Source organism: Pteropus medius, unplaced genomic scaffold (genome assembly GCF_902729225.1).
Source record: "Pteropus medius unplaced genomic scaffold, Ma_sr-lr_union100, whole genome shotgun sequence".
Taxonomy (NCBI): Eukaryota; Metazoa; Chordata; class Mammalia; order Chiroptera; family Pteropodidae; genus Pteropus; species Pteropus medius.
In genome coordinates, this window is record NW_024344378.1 from 42,924,124 (window position 1) to 42,942,057 (window position 17,934).

Below are 17,934 nucleotides of genomic sequence, written 5' to 3' on the forward strand. Positions count from 1 at the left end.
AGATCTGAAAGCATTTGGTTTTTTTCCTTCTATATTATTTCTTTTTTTGTTTGTTTATTTAGCCATACAAAAGAATTTCAAAGTTTGTTTCGGTCAGAAAAATCATAAACTTAAAATTCTACATTGTGTTCCTTTAAAATACGAAAAGAGAGAGTATGTTTTATGTTCATTTTCATCCTTCCTTTAAAAAAAAATACTTTAGAAATGTGAACATTTAAATATTTGCAGTAGTTATAAGCATAAATTTAAAGTTAGCCTTAGATTTAATCCGGGCTCAGTCACTTAGTCATTGTGTGACCTTGGGCAAATTTTTAACCTCTTTCTAAGCCCCTAGTCTCAACTGTAAAAGGAAAAGTATAGCATTATTTACCTCACATATTGTTGAAGAACTACATAAAATAAAGCACAATGTCCATAAATATTTAAGCATAATGCCTAGCACATAGCTAAGGAATTTTACCTTATTTTTATTGAGATGATATATTTATAAGCGTGTTAATATAATCATTTATTAATGTGGTAAGAAGTGGGAATCATCTGTACACCTTCAGGAGTATATACTTAATACTAATTGTTTTTAAATTTCTTCAGTAACAATGATAATCGCAGGATGCGCTTTAAAAAAATTCTGGGAACATATTTTCTTCTTGGAAATAATACTTTCTATAAAATGTAAACTTTAATGTGTGTTACATAACCAAAACACGAGTAAAGGAAACCTTATTGTGTTTTCACAGAAATCACATAGTAAAGCTTTCATCTCATTACTCTAAAATTGGGAGAGCAAACATTTGCATTATAATAATTGATTGTTATCCCATATTTACTTTAATATATATTTACTATCTTTTCAGTTTTTTAGCAAATAAAGATATTTACACATGTCATATGCATCTTGTGTATGGATATTATGTGCATTCCTTATGCTTTATTTCTTAAAATTTCATCGTTATTCTTTTCATCTAGTCTAAAGAAATATCAAGAAAGTCTGTTTCTTTAGTCATCTTAGTCATTATCCACCCCCACCATCCCTCCAGGCTAAAAACATCGTGCAGACTGAGTTATTAAAGTTGATCTGAAAGAGCAATCTGTTCTAAATGGCTGTCCCTGGATCTGCCACGGAACCCTGTAAATACCCTTCATTGCTCTGGTGGGGCAGTATCACATTTCCTTCATGCTACTTTTGTGGCTGACACAAGTTAGGCAGTGAGATTTGGGCTTTGGATGATCCTGGTTGATTGATAAAGGAATGGTGCTTCTTCTCAAAACAGGTAACCACAAATTTATTTTTTAGTATAATGTTTGAAAATAAATATTCTGTTTATAGTTTTTTAAATGTTTTTGTTTTTTAAACTAAATCAATTTTGAACTCATCTTTTAAAATATATTTTTAGCTTTAGTTTTCGGCAAGCGTTTCAATATCATTTAGATGACAGAATTCTATTCCTATAGAATTCTATACAATTACATTGTATCGTGGGATTTGTATAAGACCCTCTATGATCCACCACACATATATTGTTTTGGATGGTAATGAACTTGTCTCTGGTGTGAGTATTGGAAAACACATACATGCCTCTGTTCTTTTTTTATATATTATTAAACTTATTGGAGTTTAATAATATATAAAAACATTGGTTAATAAAATCATATAGGTTTCAAGTGTACAAGTCAATAATATGTCATACATATATTGCATTGTGCGTTTACCACGCGAAGTTATTTAAAAATAAGACATGGAGGGTTTTTTTCTTTTTCATTTGATCCTGGAGAGGGGTACCTCAATATAAATTTAGAAACTTCAAGCAAAACATATTGAATCTTTGGTATATGTGAGTGATTTTTTTTTTAAAGAATTAGAATCTATAGCAATATGGAAAATAGCAAATACAAAAATGTTATATAAATCCACTAGCACAAAAATTCTCACATGCTTATTCTCCAAGTGAAGACTTCCTCTATCACAGATCTTCCAGATTCCTTGACATTCTTGTGGATCATCCCAATGTGAGTAAATTGTTTCTGTAGCTGAGTGATTGAATTAAAAAAAAACAGCTGAAGGCAAGCACAGGATCATGTTCAAACTACAATAAACACATGTGTTGGATGGGTCACTTGACTTTATGGAACAGGCATAAGACATGTAATTTTGTGTTTGTTTGTCACTTATGAAATTTTTTAACTATGCTGGATTTTTTTTAAAGCTTTAAAAATTATTCTTCATACCAATGAACCCTGGTAAAATTTGAACTAGTAGGTTTGTGATAATTAATGTTTATATAATTAGTACTGATGATACACAGGGTAGGGGCAGAAACTAATTTTAAATATCTAAAACCTAGAATATAATTCTGATGTATGGTAAGCAATGTGTTCACTGTTGCTGAATATTATTTATTTAAAATATTCATATCCAGCCTTTTTTCAAAGAGATCAAAAATTTTTGTATAGTATCTGTATATGAAATGTTACAATAAATATGAGAAGAGAAAGATTACTACTATTCAGAAATTCTTTGGCTCGTTTCTATAACTCTTTTATGCATTTTAAATCTAATTTAAATTTTTCTATTGATTCCTAATTCCACTGCCCAACCAACTCTATTTTATCTTTCAGTAGGGGTCTCCTCCCACCTTAGTATTATTCTATACCTGGGTGAAAAGTGAAATACCAGGCTTATCATGGCACAGTTTACAGGGAACTAGAGATGTGTTCACGTGCAATGTGTGTAAGCATTTTCCTTTGGAAAATCAAACTGTAGCACATCTATTAGCTATCTGAAACCAAAGTTCCACTTCCCATGTCTCTACCGAAGAACTAGCAGCACTTATATTGATTATACCCCAAGATGTGAGCAGGATAGTGGGGAAAGATTTTCTCTTTAAATATAAAAAAATTGTTGAAACATGTACATAAACTGAAAATGCAGAAACATAATTAAATACTGTTGATGTTCACATCAGCACAAGATTAGAGAAGTAAGCAAGTGAACTTGTACATTGAGGATCTGAATTACTGTGGTAATGAAAATAACCTATACATATAATTCGGTTCTTCTTGTACCCTTTTCAGTCCTCTGTAATAGTTCTTTTGACTTGGCTAATTTAGAAGTTTTTCTCAATTTTTTTTCATTTTTCTCATGTAAATAAAAAACTCCATAACAAAAGATGTAATGAAAACTCTGATGTGATCACAATAAACAAAGAAACTTTATCTTTCAATATCCTATAGGGAGTCTCAAGATGATTAAAAAGGGTAAAAAAAAAATCTTAGTAAATTCCATGAGGTCAGAAATTTTGGTATATTTTGTGCACAGCTTTATACCTAGTACCTGGTACATGGTAGACATTATGTAAATATTTGTCAAATGAATGAATGGAGAGGATCTTACGAGCAGCTATGTCATTTAATTAAGAAAACTAGATTTAAACCAATGTATTTCATGCTATTCAAATCAAAGAATGATCCTTTTAAAAAATAACCAATGGCATTTATCTGAATTTTCAAAACCCAATCTTCTACCAAGATTGATGATATTACAGCTCTCTTAAACTGTACTAAGCTATGGGTTAACTTTTTCTTTCCAAATTCACATTCTGAAAATGAATAAAAATATCCAAGAACCTGTACTTTAATAAAGTCAATTTTTAAGCAGATGTTGGTTTTGTTAAGGATTCTTTTTTATTGATTGATAGTGCTTATGAAAGAAGACACCTGGCATAGAATAATATACAAAAAAAAGTTATTCCAGGTACTAACACATGAATAGGAGTTGTACTGTATTATGTTATATAGTAATTTTGACTTTTAAATAGTATCTGATTAGTTTTTTCCGAATACTTTTGTTCAAACTAACTTGCTGGGTTTATTTTCAGGTTGATGGTTTTTTCCTGTCCATCTTTTCTGTGATCTCTGATTAACAATCTTTAACATTAGTTATCTTTTCTGCTTTTGCTTAGGCTTTGAACAGTTTAAAAACTCTCAGCTTTATATTGGCTTATTTGTTTTACGGCCAAATTTTCTAAAATGTATCGGTGATTGAAGGAGAATAAATTTCTCATTAATTAAAATAAAGCTCTAAAAATTTAAGAAGTTTGCTATATTTCAAAAATAGTGGCATTTTCTTTGACAGATGGAATGTGGTTTGATGAATTTAGTATTAATTTCAAATATAAATTAATAAACAACTTGGGTCTCTAACTAGAAGGAAAATTCTATAGGTAGAAAAACTGGTTGACCCTCACCACCCATAGGTGCTGTACTGCTATGGAATCCCTTTGCTCAATTTTCTCCTGTCCAATCAGGTGGAATGTTTGACAGGCACATGGTTTATACAGCTCAAAATAACTTGGGACCTGTGAGCTGACAAATGCTCTGGCTCCGGTGGTGACAGGTTGTCCAGCTTCTTACAGCCATCTTCACTGAAACTAAGGTTAACTCCTCACTCTCTATGGACGGCTACTTTCTATTTCCAAGGGCGTGAAGAATTTTCTTTTTCTCCTGAGTTTTCATCTAAAAGTTCTCCTTGGATAATTATCATCACAGTGGAGTGCCTGGGTTGGACATACTCATCTGGGTCAACTTAAAAAAGAAAGGTAATGTTCAGATTTAAATTCTCAAGTGTGTTTTGATAACAGGACACTGACAATGGGAAAAGGGATATTTCAGAGACCTAATTACTGTTGTGTAGGGGGAAACCTAGGATAACTTTATAATTATGTATAATAAAACAAAATTATGTGAAAAATAAAATTTTCTACATGTAAAGATTTTGGAGGGGGTTGATGAAATTTACAGAGATTACGACTTACTTGGGTCCTAAGGAAAATATCTCAACAAAGGAAGTCATGACAAGCTGCATGTATCATTGGCTTTTTCCACACATTCATTTATTAAAATAATGGTGTTTGTGTAGAGATTATGTGTACAATGCCTATTTCCTTTTTAAAGGAAATCAAATCTAAAATAATATGACTCCACAGTGAAAGACTTTCATTTAAAATTTTTTTATCATGTAAGAGGATATGCTTGCTATATTTAGTATTGGGAGATCTGCTCCCTGGATTAATGTACACAACAGCTGCAGAAAGTCTTGCTCAAAGGACATAGCTCTTTCTTTCTCCTTTCTCTCTCTCTCTTTCTCTGTCCCTCTTTCTCTTTCCCTCTGTTTCTCTGTTTCTCTGTCTCTCTCTCTCTCTCTCTCTCTCTCTCCCTCCCTCCCTCTCAGCTACATTAGAAAGACACTTAACAGTCACTGGCAAACATTTGGCCTGGTACATTGCACTATCAGCAGTAATTAAATGCACATATTAAATTATATTTTAAAACCATATAAGCAAAGAAAAAGAGAACATGGGTTAATCTATATTTCTATTCCCAAAAATTTAATATTATGGTAATGATGCTGCTAAATTTTGTTATCTTATCAACAGATTTTTACACAATCTTGTCAAAGATGTTAGCATCCATCAGTCTGAAAGAAACAAAACAGCTATCTTACTTTCTCTAAAAATTATTATGATTCAATTACTTTCACATTGGTAATGATGAAATGAATTCTATAAGTTCTAAATTAAAAAATTATCATAATTTTTTAGTCTCTCCTTAATAATAACTTTTAAGTTCACATAAAGTCCATAATCCTTTTCTAAGAAGTTGAGAATGTCTATACTTATAGATATAACAAACACATTTTAAAACACAAATTAACATATGCTGTCTGACACATGATTTAACAGGCAAAATATTTAAAATCAAGACCATTCCAAGAAATTTGAAATATATAGACACCACACTTACTTTGTCAAGAGACAAAATTATAAACATTACAGAATCTTATAATAATGGACTATGAAACAAACAACCAGATACTATCCAGATTCTGGAAGTTTGTCTCAAATCCTGCTTATATAATATGGCTAATGCCATTGGAACTCATAATATTATGTTAAAACCCCAGTGGTCCATATATCTATAATTTAGAATACAGACCCGATAACATGTTTTCATTACAATATGCTTACAAAGGCATAGACTCAGAACTTTAATTCATGGACACAAGAAACAGAATGAGTTTTTATCAAAGCAGGGTTTTGGAATTCATAGAGATAATTTTTCAAATTTACTTTTGAAGAAATGGGACAGCAGGTAAGTCAGGTTTTATTATGAAAGGTCTTTAATGAAGTAAGATTAGTATAAGAAAAGGTGACCATTTTTAAATTTAAATTTTTTTCAACAGTTAATTCCTATATGTAAAAGGAGTAATGAACTCAGCTTACTAACCTAAAAATATAAGATGAAAGATACTGTTAACCCCCAAATAACTAGTTTCCTTCGCTGACATTGAGATATGACAAAGGCATTGCTTGTCTCATGGTGTTACTGCCTATAACAAGACAAAAAAAAGTGAAAAAGTTTTCTTAATTAATTCCCTCTCCTAAGAGATAAAGAAGAATCAAGCACCAAGAAGATATTTTCTTAAATTTCTGTGCTGATTCATAGTTGAAACGGAGTTTTTAAAACTACTGGAGCATTGAGATTTGCCTAAAGGGAACAATGCAAGTAAAGACAGAATAGTCTGTTTAGAAATTTAAGAATGTACTTTCAGTAGATATCTTTTTGGTGGGCATGACGATGAGTGCTATTATACCTGTGGTCACTAAAGAATCCTTAGAGTTCATATACAACCAGAGTCATCTTTACAAGTTCTGTATAGGCTGCATGCTTAATAGATCTCCACTTGGAGTCACAATGTACTCCACACTTTGGGAGGGGCCCACAGAGCCTTCCCACCGAGTGTTTGAACTAGAACTAGACCTTGAGATCCTGCGCCTATTAGGGACACTTGCTCCTCTCCCATTCTAGCAAACATATTATGTCAATTTAATTAGGGAAGTTACTGTCTTTAAAATCCTTAATCACCAAAAAAAAAAAAAAAAAAAGACATAAATGTTAAGGGACTGAGGATAAAAACGGCAATCTTTTTTTTCTTATTTAAAATGAATCTTTGAATTCATGGGGATTGACCAAGGTTTCTCATTTGGGATTTCCTATATAGCAGCTAAGTTTATCATGAATGGTGAAAATTTGAGAGTGATATATAACCTCCCATACCTATCATTTTTGTGACCATCACCAAACACTTTTTTGGTCCTCGATTCCTGAAGTCTTTTTGCTTACCTTCCATTAGCCTTTCCATGGGTCGTGGAATTTACTTTTGCTTATTTCTTTGCTATCTCTCAGATTAAAGACTAATTTTGGGGTCTGGCTTTAACATCCGTTGCACTAGGGCTTTCTTACATGTTCATATTCTATATATGAAAACATGCAAATTATGTTTCATAGTAGCCAATCTCTTTTCCTCCCACTCAAACTAAATCTTTACTTTCTTTCCTACCTTCCTTCCTTTACTAATTTGATTAAAACAATAACAAAAGAATAGTTTACTCACCTTTGACATATTATCTAAAAATCTTCTCATTCTTTAAATTCCTACCTTTAGGGAATGTCCCTAATGAAACGGATTCTCACTAATTCTCCTATTTATCACCTCTGTTCTGTCTTTTTATTTCAATATTCTCTTCTAATGGAGACATTTTATTTTATCTGCTGTTTTTCCTCTTTCAAAATGAAAGAGGAATTAAAAAATGGAACATATATCTATACTGTTATTAACATATCTCCATATATCTCAAGTTCTTACGTGGATAATGCAATATATACTAATTTCTTAAATTACTAATGCCACTTACACTAAAATTAGACTAAAAATAAAACTAAGATGGAGATGGTCACTGTCATAGTGAAGGGAAGGGTACTGAGACAATAAAGAAGGATTTACCCCAAAGTGTATCCCATCTGCAGCCAAATTTTAAAAAGGTGATTTATACCCAACTCTCCCTATGTAATGGAACTAGTCCCTATGTAATGAGAATTGGTTCTTGGCCCAGCAAGTTTCTCCAAAAGAACTGATTTAAATACTTCTCTTGTGTGACATCATGGGGTATAGAATGTAATACAAACAGGTCAATACCAGCATTAAAAAGAGAGAGCAAAGCCTAACTTTGTCAATTATTCTTCCCCCAACAAATATTCTAAGTGTAATAAATACACACCAACAGAAAAGGATTACCTTAAATTTGAATAATGTTCTGCATTTTTAAAGTGCTTTCACAAACAAGCCTATGAAGTAAGCAGAGTAGTTCTGTTCACCGTCAGTTTAGAGGCGAGTTACTTAAAGATGACTATCTTTTCTTATTCCATCTCCTTAAAAAATTATTAAGTATTGTTGTGTTGACCTAACTAGACTGATTTTCTTTCAAATATCTAAGGATACCACATAGCCAGAAAACTTCAGTATTTGTGTGTGAATCCAAGCTACTTCATATTAGGTTTTGCCAATTCTCTGGCCAATACCCTAGTTTAAATATTCATATTATTACCAAAAGATGAGTTTATGTCACATGATATTTCCAACAATAAGGTCTTCTTAGAGCCTACAAAAGAGCAGTTGGCATGTACGGTCATGTGCTGCTTAATGGGGATACGTTCTGAGAATGGGTTGTTAAGCAACTTCATTGTGCAAATGTCATAGAGTGTACTTTCCAAATCTGGGTAGGACAGACTTGATTGTGCTATACTTTATAAGACTGGCAGCACAGTAGGTTTGTTAACACCAGTATCACCAGAAACACATGAGTAATTGTAGTGTGAGCCCATTTCTTTTCGTAATGCAAGTGCTAACTTAAGCTTTGATTGCCCAGGCATCTACTTCAACTAAGGCTGTCTGGAACAAACACCTGGCCAATCTCAAGACTAGATAAAGAGCCAGGTCACCTTGTGCCGCTGAGATGCCTTTGTTTTAGAGATCTTGTTTGATTTCAGTGACTGACCATTGGGCTACTTGTTTTTTCTTCTTCCTGTGCTTTAAATTATAGCTCTTATATTTTAAATTCACCAATAAAGAGTGAGCCTGCAAAGCCTTAAGCCCTGACCCTTGACTCCAGTAAAAAGCCAAACCTCAGGCCCCCACTTGCTCTTTTTCTACCTGGGGACCACACTGTGTGCCCCCAGCATACTTTGCTCCAGGGCCTATAAGTAATAAACTTTTTTTTTCTTCAAAGTTTCCTAATGGTTAGCTAAGGGCATCATATATCATAATATGGACCACAAGGGTCAGTCCAATTGTCACATTAATTTAGAAAGGGGATGAGTATTGGGAAGCTCAGGGGCCCAGGCGAGTCCCCAGGCATTTATAGCCTATAGCATTGCTTTCGATAGGCTGAGAAGGCACAAAAAGATAATGCTTTGCACCAGGACTTTATGACACCATGACAGCAATGCCATCACTAAGCAACAGGAATGTTTCAGATCCATTGTAATCTTGTGGGACCATCATCAGATATGCAGTCCATCATTGACCAAAATGTTATTATGTGGCATATGACTGTATACCCAATGGTATCAAAACTAAGTTTTTTATAAAACAGACTCTTACATTTTTTTAGCAAGTTTTTAGGGAAGATCCTCCTTTCAGGAAATATTCTAAGGGAAAAAAGAGAGATATTTAGCAAAATAAAGGGCATTCAATAAGCTTTCTATGTGGCAAAATTAGTTTACATGATTTACTAAAGTCTGTCTTGATTATTTTTGCCATATTAATTATTGCATTTCCAACCTAGGACTATTTCACCAAAACCATGATCTGTTTTTAAGGGCAATTGCTCATTCTTATTTCGAAAGTGGCATAAAATCTAGGTTTCAATTTTTTAAGAAGCAGAAAGAGGAAACAAAGTCCAATGTCACTCTGAACACCTCAGATGAAATTTCTAAGAGAACTCAATTTCTTTTCCTGAAACCTGCTCCTGGCTCATCTCAATAAATCATTCCACCACTCACCTAGTTGCTCAAGCCATAAATTTTGGAGTCTCTCTTGACTCTGCTTTTTCTTTCCTCTCCCACTTTCAATCCATCAGCAAATCATACTGGCTTTACTTTCAAAAAATACCTCAAATCTGACCATTTCTCACCATTTTCCACTGATAACCACTCATTGATCCAAGCCACCATTTGGTCTCTTGCATAGCATTTTTCAATAGTTTCCTACATGATCTTTTTGTTTCCACATTTGTCCACTTTAACTTGATTCCTTGCATAGCAACAGTGATCAAACTTTTTCAAAACCATGTCATCTGTTTCTAAAACTTTAAAATGGTTGCCCATTCACACGTTTAATAAAACTTAAAGTCCTTCCCATGGTCTGCAGGGTCTTACATGATCTAGCCCTATACCCTTGTGATTTTTCCTTCTACTCTTTTTCACTCACCTCCTGGCACACCGGGCTTGACTCAAACACAGCAAACATTCACTTCCCCTGGCTTTGACACTTACTACCTCCTCAGTCAGACACATTCTTCCTCCTAGGTGGTCACATGACTAACTTCTCCACTGCATCTGAAGCTTCACCTGACTTTCCAAGATAAAATAGCACACATTCCTTCCTCTCCCATCATTCTCTAGTCCCTTGCTCTACTTTATTTTTCTTCTTAACATTTATGTCTTTCCCACTAGAATGTCAGCTCCACAAGGACAGGAACTTTTGTCTCTTGTTCACTGCTGAATCCACAGAGCCTAGAACAGCATGTAGTAGATGCTCAATAAATATTTATTGGATGAATAAATGAAAGCTAGGGTATTTATAATAGCACTTGGACTTTTTTAAAGCACAAATTTTATAACAGATAGTTTTTAAATTAATGCTTAAAGTAGATATATCTTCATATTTCCTATTCTAGGTCATATTTACCAGTTTAACAATTTATATATGCATTTGCATCTGAGAACACTCTGAGATGGAATTGTTATTATTCCATTTGATAGATGAGGATAATTGAGCTTCAGATGCATTAAAGGTCTTACTCAAAAGATTGCAGAGGTATTTAATATCGGAGCTGGGTTACAAACCCAGGTTTCTGATTATAATCAGATGTCCTTTGACACTTGTGGTATGAAAACAAAGCATAATTTCAGTCATTTTATCCACTATAAATAAATTTTCAATTGAAAATCACCTTTAAGTTATTTATATATTTATATATAAATATGTTTATATTTTTTCTGTCTATAAGTTTTCTTTGTAAATACAATTTCTAATTATCTTACTTTACCTTGCAATTAAAAAAATGATAAACAGCAATCAATTTAGCAGGAAATTCTAATGAACAAAAGAATTCAGCAGATATCTATTAATCACTTTCTATGTGCTTCATGTGTACAGAGATCATGGTGTATAAAAAAAAGTGAAGTAGACAGAAAGGTAAACAGGCAAGTTTATTATATTGTAGTAAGAATAAATGCCATGTTTGGGTAAGGACAGTGAGCTCTGGGAACGCATTGGAGAGGTACCTAACCTCGAGAAAAGAAGAAATCCCAGGGCAATGACTCACCTAAGAACTGAAGACCACGTGGGTCTTAGCCCAGTAAGGTAGCAAAGGAAGGTGGGGACAGGGAGCAGCCCAAGCAAAGAGAAAATGTACAGAGATCTGAGGCAGCAGTTTGTATTTCATGTGTTTCATGTATTTCAATAATAGATGATACTGAATTAACTACAAACTGAGAGTTCAGTTTCTCTTCAAAGTTTGTCTTTGGATCAAGTCACTGCACTAGTGTTACTTCTATTTCTTATCATGGTATGTGGCTAGAGTTGTTAAATAATAATAATAATAGTAACAACCATTTATTGAATGTTTACCAAATGCCAAGCACATTTAATCATCGCTTCAACCTATGAGATGGCTACTGTTATTATACCTGCTTTACAGAAGAGTAAACTGAGGCTTATAGAAGTTAAGTAACTTTCTTTAGTTTATATAGCTATGAAGTGTCAGAACTGGGATATGAACTAGATCTAACTCCAAAGTGTTAAGTAATAAATACTACATTAAAATATTAAAGACATCCTTTACTTTGAATACCTAAAAGTTTTTTTATCATAGTAATTTCTCATGACTATAAGCATCAGAACAAGCATGCATTTACACACCAATTGGCTTTGGTCCTTTAAAAAATTTTTTTTAAAATATTGCAGAGAGTAATGATTACTTATATGAGTATTTTCTATCCTATCTCCACCATAAATATAAACCTTTTTAAAGTTCTTCAACATTAACATCACCGTTATCTAAGTATTGATTTTTACTAAAATCATTTGAGGGCCCATTATAGTGGCTGGCCTTGTTTTAAAAGCTTTGCTTTCAGGATATTATTAACCTTTACTCCCCTGAGAAATAGACATTGTCCATATTTTACAGATGAGGAATCCCAAACTCAAAGAAGTGGAGTAATTTTCTCAAAGTCACACAAATGCTAAGAGATAAAGCCAGAATTTGAAAACAGATCTGATTCCAAGACCAATCTTCATTCCATGTTGCCTCAAGATAAAATGCATATTAAAATAAAAAGTTAAAGACAAAGTTACATTAAAACACAATATATAATAATTTCTAAATAATAGAGAGGCCATCTTGACTTATAAAGCACTTAATTTTCTCCCTTACATTTAAATATACACAGAAACTCACACTAAGCTAATGAAATAGTTAATGCATAAATGAGAAGGATTTTCAATCAGAATATTAATTAAACCTTCAAATAGTGTTTTGTGCCTGATTTCATATATCTTTAATAGCTCTTCTGCACAAATAAGACATTTTCTTTTGGGATATCAATTATGCTTCCATATACTATTTAGTATATCATTCACTGTTCTACAAAATTTTAAATAGCTTTATAATCTATTTAATGAGTATACCATAATTTAATTAACCAGTTTCTTATTGGACATGATTTCAATTTTTTAATATTATAATCTGTAAAGTGATAAATATCTTCGTAGATAAATCTTTACATTCATCCAACACTTCAGCTTTTTCAATTAATTTTTTTTTAAGGTGCAATAGACTTCACCTAAACAAGTGGATTTAGTAGTGGCAATCTCAGGCTGTGGTAAGCATGTGGAAAAATATTTTGTTGTAGGTGATCCTTTTAGCTATCTCTAATTGCCCTCTCAAGTTTGCTGCCTACTTTTCCAATTTAGAGGTTAGTTCTGAATAGCACTCTAAAAGTTTGAGAACTAGCACAGTTCTTAGGAAACCTTATTTGTGATATAAGTGAGGCTATTATATAAGGGAAAGGATCAACTGAAATTTTGTCATGGAATCTTAAAGGCAGAAAATATTTAAGAGATTACTTTCCTCTCCATCTTCTCAGCAGATAGTAGCCAAGAATGGTAGTCTTCATCTCCATTACCATCTCTGATTGATTGGTAGTGGCAGAAGGAGTGGAGTGTTAAGAAAGTCAAGGTCAATGGGAAGAGTACTGTAATCAGTTAGCTGCATCTTCAATGAGAGAGAGGAGTAATAGCCTATTGGTCACAAGTTTACCATCCCTCTAGTAAGTGTGTAAGTGAATAAATGGATAAAACATTAATAATATAAAATTGGTTTGCATTACCAAAATCTCTACTCCAGGGGACTTTGAACTAAAGTTGTTGTACCATTTTATTAAGACTTTAAAATGTATTTATTTATTGAATTGGTAATGTATTCATATAATTAAAATTCAAAAGTCAGGAAAAGGTATGCAGTGAAAGTGTCCTGTCTTGCACCCCATTTCCCTGTCTCCCATATTCCCTCTTCACCAATGTTAGTTTAAAACTTAGGCTCTAACTCATATCTTTGTAGGGATTAAATTAACTATAACTTATTTGAAAAAGCTAAATCATTACAATTTCAAGAGCAGATTGAGCCTATAAACAACATTGAATTTAAACAACTTGACTCATCAAAAACAAAGAAACAAACAAACAAAAAGCATTATTTATTTTCATGAGCTAGATGAAGTTCATATTCTCACTAACTAGATGAGATTATGTTGTCAATATCTTTTAATTTCTATTACTTTATTACATTCAAAATAAATGGGAAAGGAGGGAAAACAAATCTGTTTGTGTGTGAAAGCACTTTATAACTAAAAGCCCTATACAGATATTATTAAAATTATGTTTAGAAATTGTATTTAATTTTACTATAGTTATAGCATAGCTTTCACAATTGAACTTGTATTTAAAGAGTTTAATAAAGTGGTAACATCCATGTTTTTATTTTCAATTTCAATAAAATCTCATTCAGTTCCTTTTCATTTTACAATTTGAGAATACTCTTTATAATAAATTTTGTAAAAGTATCAAAATTAGGCAATTTTTTTATTTCCAGCTTTAAGTTCTTAAAAATCCATCATGCTATAATAAACATAGACTTGTTATTTTCTAGAAATGATCCAAACTTCTTGTTATTATTATTATTTTGTGACAGCATGCAAGACGACAGCATAGAAGCTTCTACTTCCATTTCTCAGCTTCTAAGAGAGAGCTATTTAGCAGAAACTAGACATCGGGGAAACAATGAAAGGAGTCGAGCAGAGCCTTCTTCCAGCCCTTTCCATTTTGGTAGTTCTTCTGGAGCTGCTGAAGGAGGAGGAGGCCAAGATGAACTTCCAGATCTTTCAGCCTTTCTGAGCCAAGAAGAATTAGATGAAAGTGTCAACCTGGCAAGATTGGCCATCAATCATGATCCTTTGGAGAAAGCAGATGAAGCTCAAGCTAGAAAACGTCTTTCTTCTGATCAGATGAAACATTCACCTAAATCAAGTTTTGACCCTAACTTCTGCCAGGATAACTCCCAAAGTTCTACAAGCTCTAAAGAGAGCCCCCAGGAAGCCAAAAGGCCACAGTATAGTTCTGAAGCCCAGTCCAAAAAAGTATTTTTAAATAAGGCTGCCGATTTCATTGAAGAGCTGTCCTCCCTTTTCAAAGCCCATAGCTCCAAAAGGATTAGACCTCGTGCCTGCAAAAACCACAAGAGTAAACTGGAATCTCAAAACAAAGTTACGCAGGAAAATAGCTCCAGTTTCTCAGCTCTATCAGAAAGAAGAGAAAGATCTTCTGTTCCCATCCCTATCCCTGCAGATACTAGGGATAATGAAGTGAATCATGCCCTTGAACAGCAGGAAGCTAAGCGGCGTGAAGCTGAGCAGGCTGCCAATGAGACAGCTGGTGGAGATACCACCCCGGGGTCTTCACCTTCATCTTTGTACTATGAAGAACCTCTGGGACAACCTCCCCGGTTCACTCAAAAATTACGGAGCAGAGAAGTTCCAGAAGGAACCAGAGTACAGTTGGATTGCATAGTGGTAGGAATTCCGCCTCCTCAAGTAAGGTAAAGATGTGCCATTAATAAAGTTTAGTAATTGCTTTCCATCTACCATAATTCTCCTAAGTTTATCTTTTAAGTAAGTGATTTCGAAAATTGAAAAAAGGTTACAGTCTAAAACAGCACTGGGTCTACGGCCATGCTGGATCAAGCTGGATTCCGTCTGATCTTGAAAGCTAAGCCTGGTTAGTACTTGGATGGGAGACCACTTAGGAAGATCAGATGCTGTAGACATAAAAAATTTAAAAAATAAAGGATTGTAAGCTGACAAGGTCCTTGCAATCTGTGAGGTCAACTAAATCAATCAATCAATCAATCAATTAGCACTGGAACAATGGACTAGTGGTTATCAGAGGGTAAGGGAGCGGGGAGGGGAGAGGTAGATGGAGGGGGAAAAAAGAAAAAAATTTAAAGCATTTCCTCAATTAAAAAAATTAATTAAGACATGGTTCTATAGTGTAGCGTTAGCACATCTGCTTTACACGCAGAAGATCCTAGGTTCACGTCCCAGAAGGTCCTGGGTTCATGCCAGAGTGGAACCACAGTCCGTGGTCTACAGCCATGCCACCCTGAACATGCCTGATGTCTGATCTTGGAAGCTAAGCAGGGTTGGGCCTCATTAGTGCTTGGATGAAAGACCACCTAGGAAGACCAGGTGCTGTAGGCATAAATAATAATAATAAACAAAATAAAGAAATTTTAAAAATTTAAATCATTTCTTCAATTAAAAAATAAATAAATAAAAATAAAACAGCAGTGCCCAACAAAAATATATTAGCCACATACACAATCTAAAATTTTCTAGTAGCCATATTTTTAAAAAGTAAAAAGAACCGAGTAAAATTAATTTTTAAAATGTGTTATTTAACTAATATTTTAAAAACATTACCATTTCAACATTTAATTAATAAGCAGTATTAATATGCTATCTTACTATCTTTTTGTCATACTGGGGCTTCAAAATCTAGTGTGAATTCTACACTTCCATCTCAATTTGGCTGCTAAATTTTCCTAGGAAATACTTAATCTGCATTTAGATTTCATAAAATTTATAGTTGAAAAGTAGATTGTTGTTCTGAACATACTTAAAATTTTTGTAATATCTGAATTGAATATCAGTTTTTTTAATTTAAATTAATTAGAATTAAAATAATTTAAAATTCAGTTCCTAAGTTGTACTAGCGACATTTCAAGTGCCCAATATGTATCAGATATCACAGGTCTACAGGCTGAAGCTTAAAAAAAGATATTTATGATCTCTACTCAATGAATACCTGTGACATTTTTTTCAGTTTTAAAGAAAGCCAAATAATAGAGTAAACGCTGATAGAATAAAGATATAATAAGGTCATGGCTAAGGTCAACTTAGAGATTTATTTTACAGGTATTTTATTTACTATATAAACTTTACTATATAAATTTTTGATATCAGCTTAATGAATACTATTCTCTCTAATATCCAAGTCTTTCTCTAATATGATGGATGAGTATAGAGAATATTCATTTTTTATGTGCCTACCAATCAGCTTTTCTGTGAAACAAATGAAGCTTAAGCTTCAGGGCTCCTCATTTCATAAGCTATATCTAATTTTGTGTTCTAATTTTATTTTTTTGTGTGGTCCTTCAACGTTTAAGAGCTTTAGATTCCATGAAACATGGATCCAGCTATAGCCCGAGGGTGACATTTGCTACTTCTAATACTATAATGTAATAAATATGTGAATAACATATTTTGAGTATATTACTTTAGTAGAGCACTGCTGGTATTTAGAGTCTTGTAAGAGTTACTTTACCTTCCTAATTACCTAATTACTACTAGAATATGACTTCATTACTATTAAACACTTATTCTAGGTATGGAAGCAGGGCCTCATCTTTTTCTTACAGAATATTGATACTTAGGATAGTAATAGTATTAGTATTAATATTTTCATTAATATATACATATTGATTCAAGGGATTCTAGTCCAAAGACATATTCATATATTGAATTTTGCTTTTCAGAGCCAATATAAGGCAATATTAAGTATTATTTCTACAATAGCATATACATACTATTTGGTTACCTAAATGACCTCCTTGAGGACAGGTGTTCTGTTGTTTTTTTACGTTTATATCTTGAGCACCAAACACAGCTTCTGACCTATAGTTTTTATTGAGAAATGCTGAGTAAACTAATGCATAAAGAAACAGGAAAACGAGAAACTCAACTTAGATTTAAATTAGGATTTAAGACAGTTGACTTAAGATATAGCAAAGGGTTATAACTGAATAACACAGGGCAGTGTCTACTCTTCTACTCTAAGCATGCCTGTTGACACTCCCTGGGACTCTGGTCAGTAATACTGGCAAGATGTCATTACAGCACCATGATGGATATCACTCAGTGGCATTTGGTGAATCTAAGTAAGCTGGTGAGCACTCAAGTTATAGTACACACACAAAGCTGACTTAGATTAGTCTTATGCAACCCACTAATTTCCAGACATAGACTGGACTAACAACATAAATTAGCAGGTCATTCAGCATTGATCTCCCCCTTTCTTGACCACAACAATCTCAGATATAAAAAAACAATTCAGTGCTCCCATGAGAAAAATCAACCAGGAAGAATGATAAGGTCCCATTCCCCACAAAACAAAGTAATATAGTGGTCACTCAAAAACTA

The 17,934-nt window shown here is 33.2% G+C and overlaps 1 protein-coding gene across 2 annotated transcripts in view; it reads left to right on the forward strand.

Moving 5' to 3' along the window:
• Positions 1–1,093: 1,093 nt before the first annotated feature.
• The window catches only part of MYPN (myopalladin), a 76,059-nt gene continuing 59,218 nt past the window's right edge, over positions 1,094–17,934 (forward strand). Inside the window, exons 1-3 of one of the 2 annotated variants that reach the window (XM_039871944.1) lie at positions 1,094–1,271; positions 4,477–4,595; positions 14,370–15,272. In XM_039871944.1, coding sequence (XP_039727878.1) covers positions 14,371–15,272 — 902 coding nt within the window. In that variant the 5' untranslated portion in view covers positions 1,094–1,271; positions 4,477–4,595; position 14,370. Of the gene's footprint in view, positions 1,272–4,106; positions 4,596–14,369; positions 15,273–17,934 lie in introns of those variants that run through there. The other variant, XM_039871943.1, reaches the window with a different exon arrangement.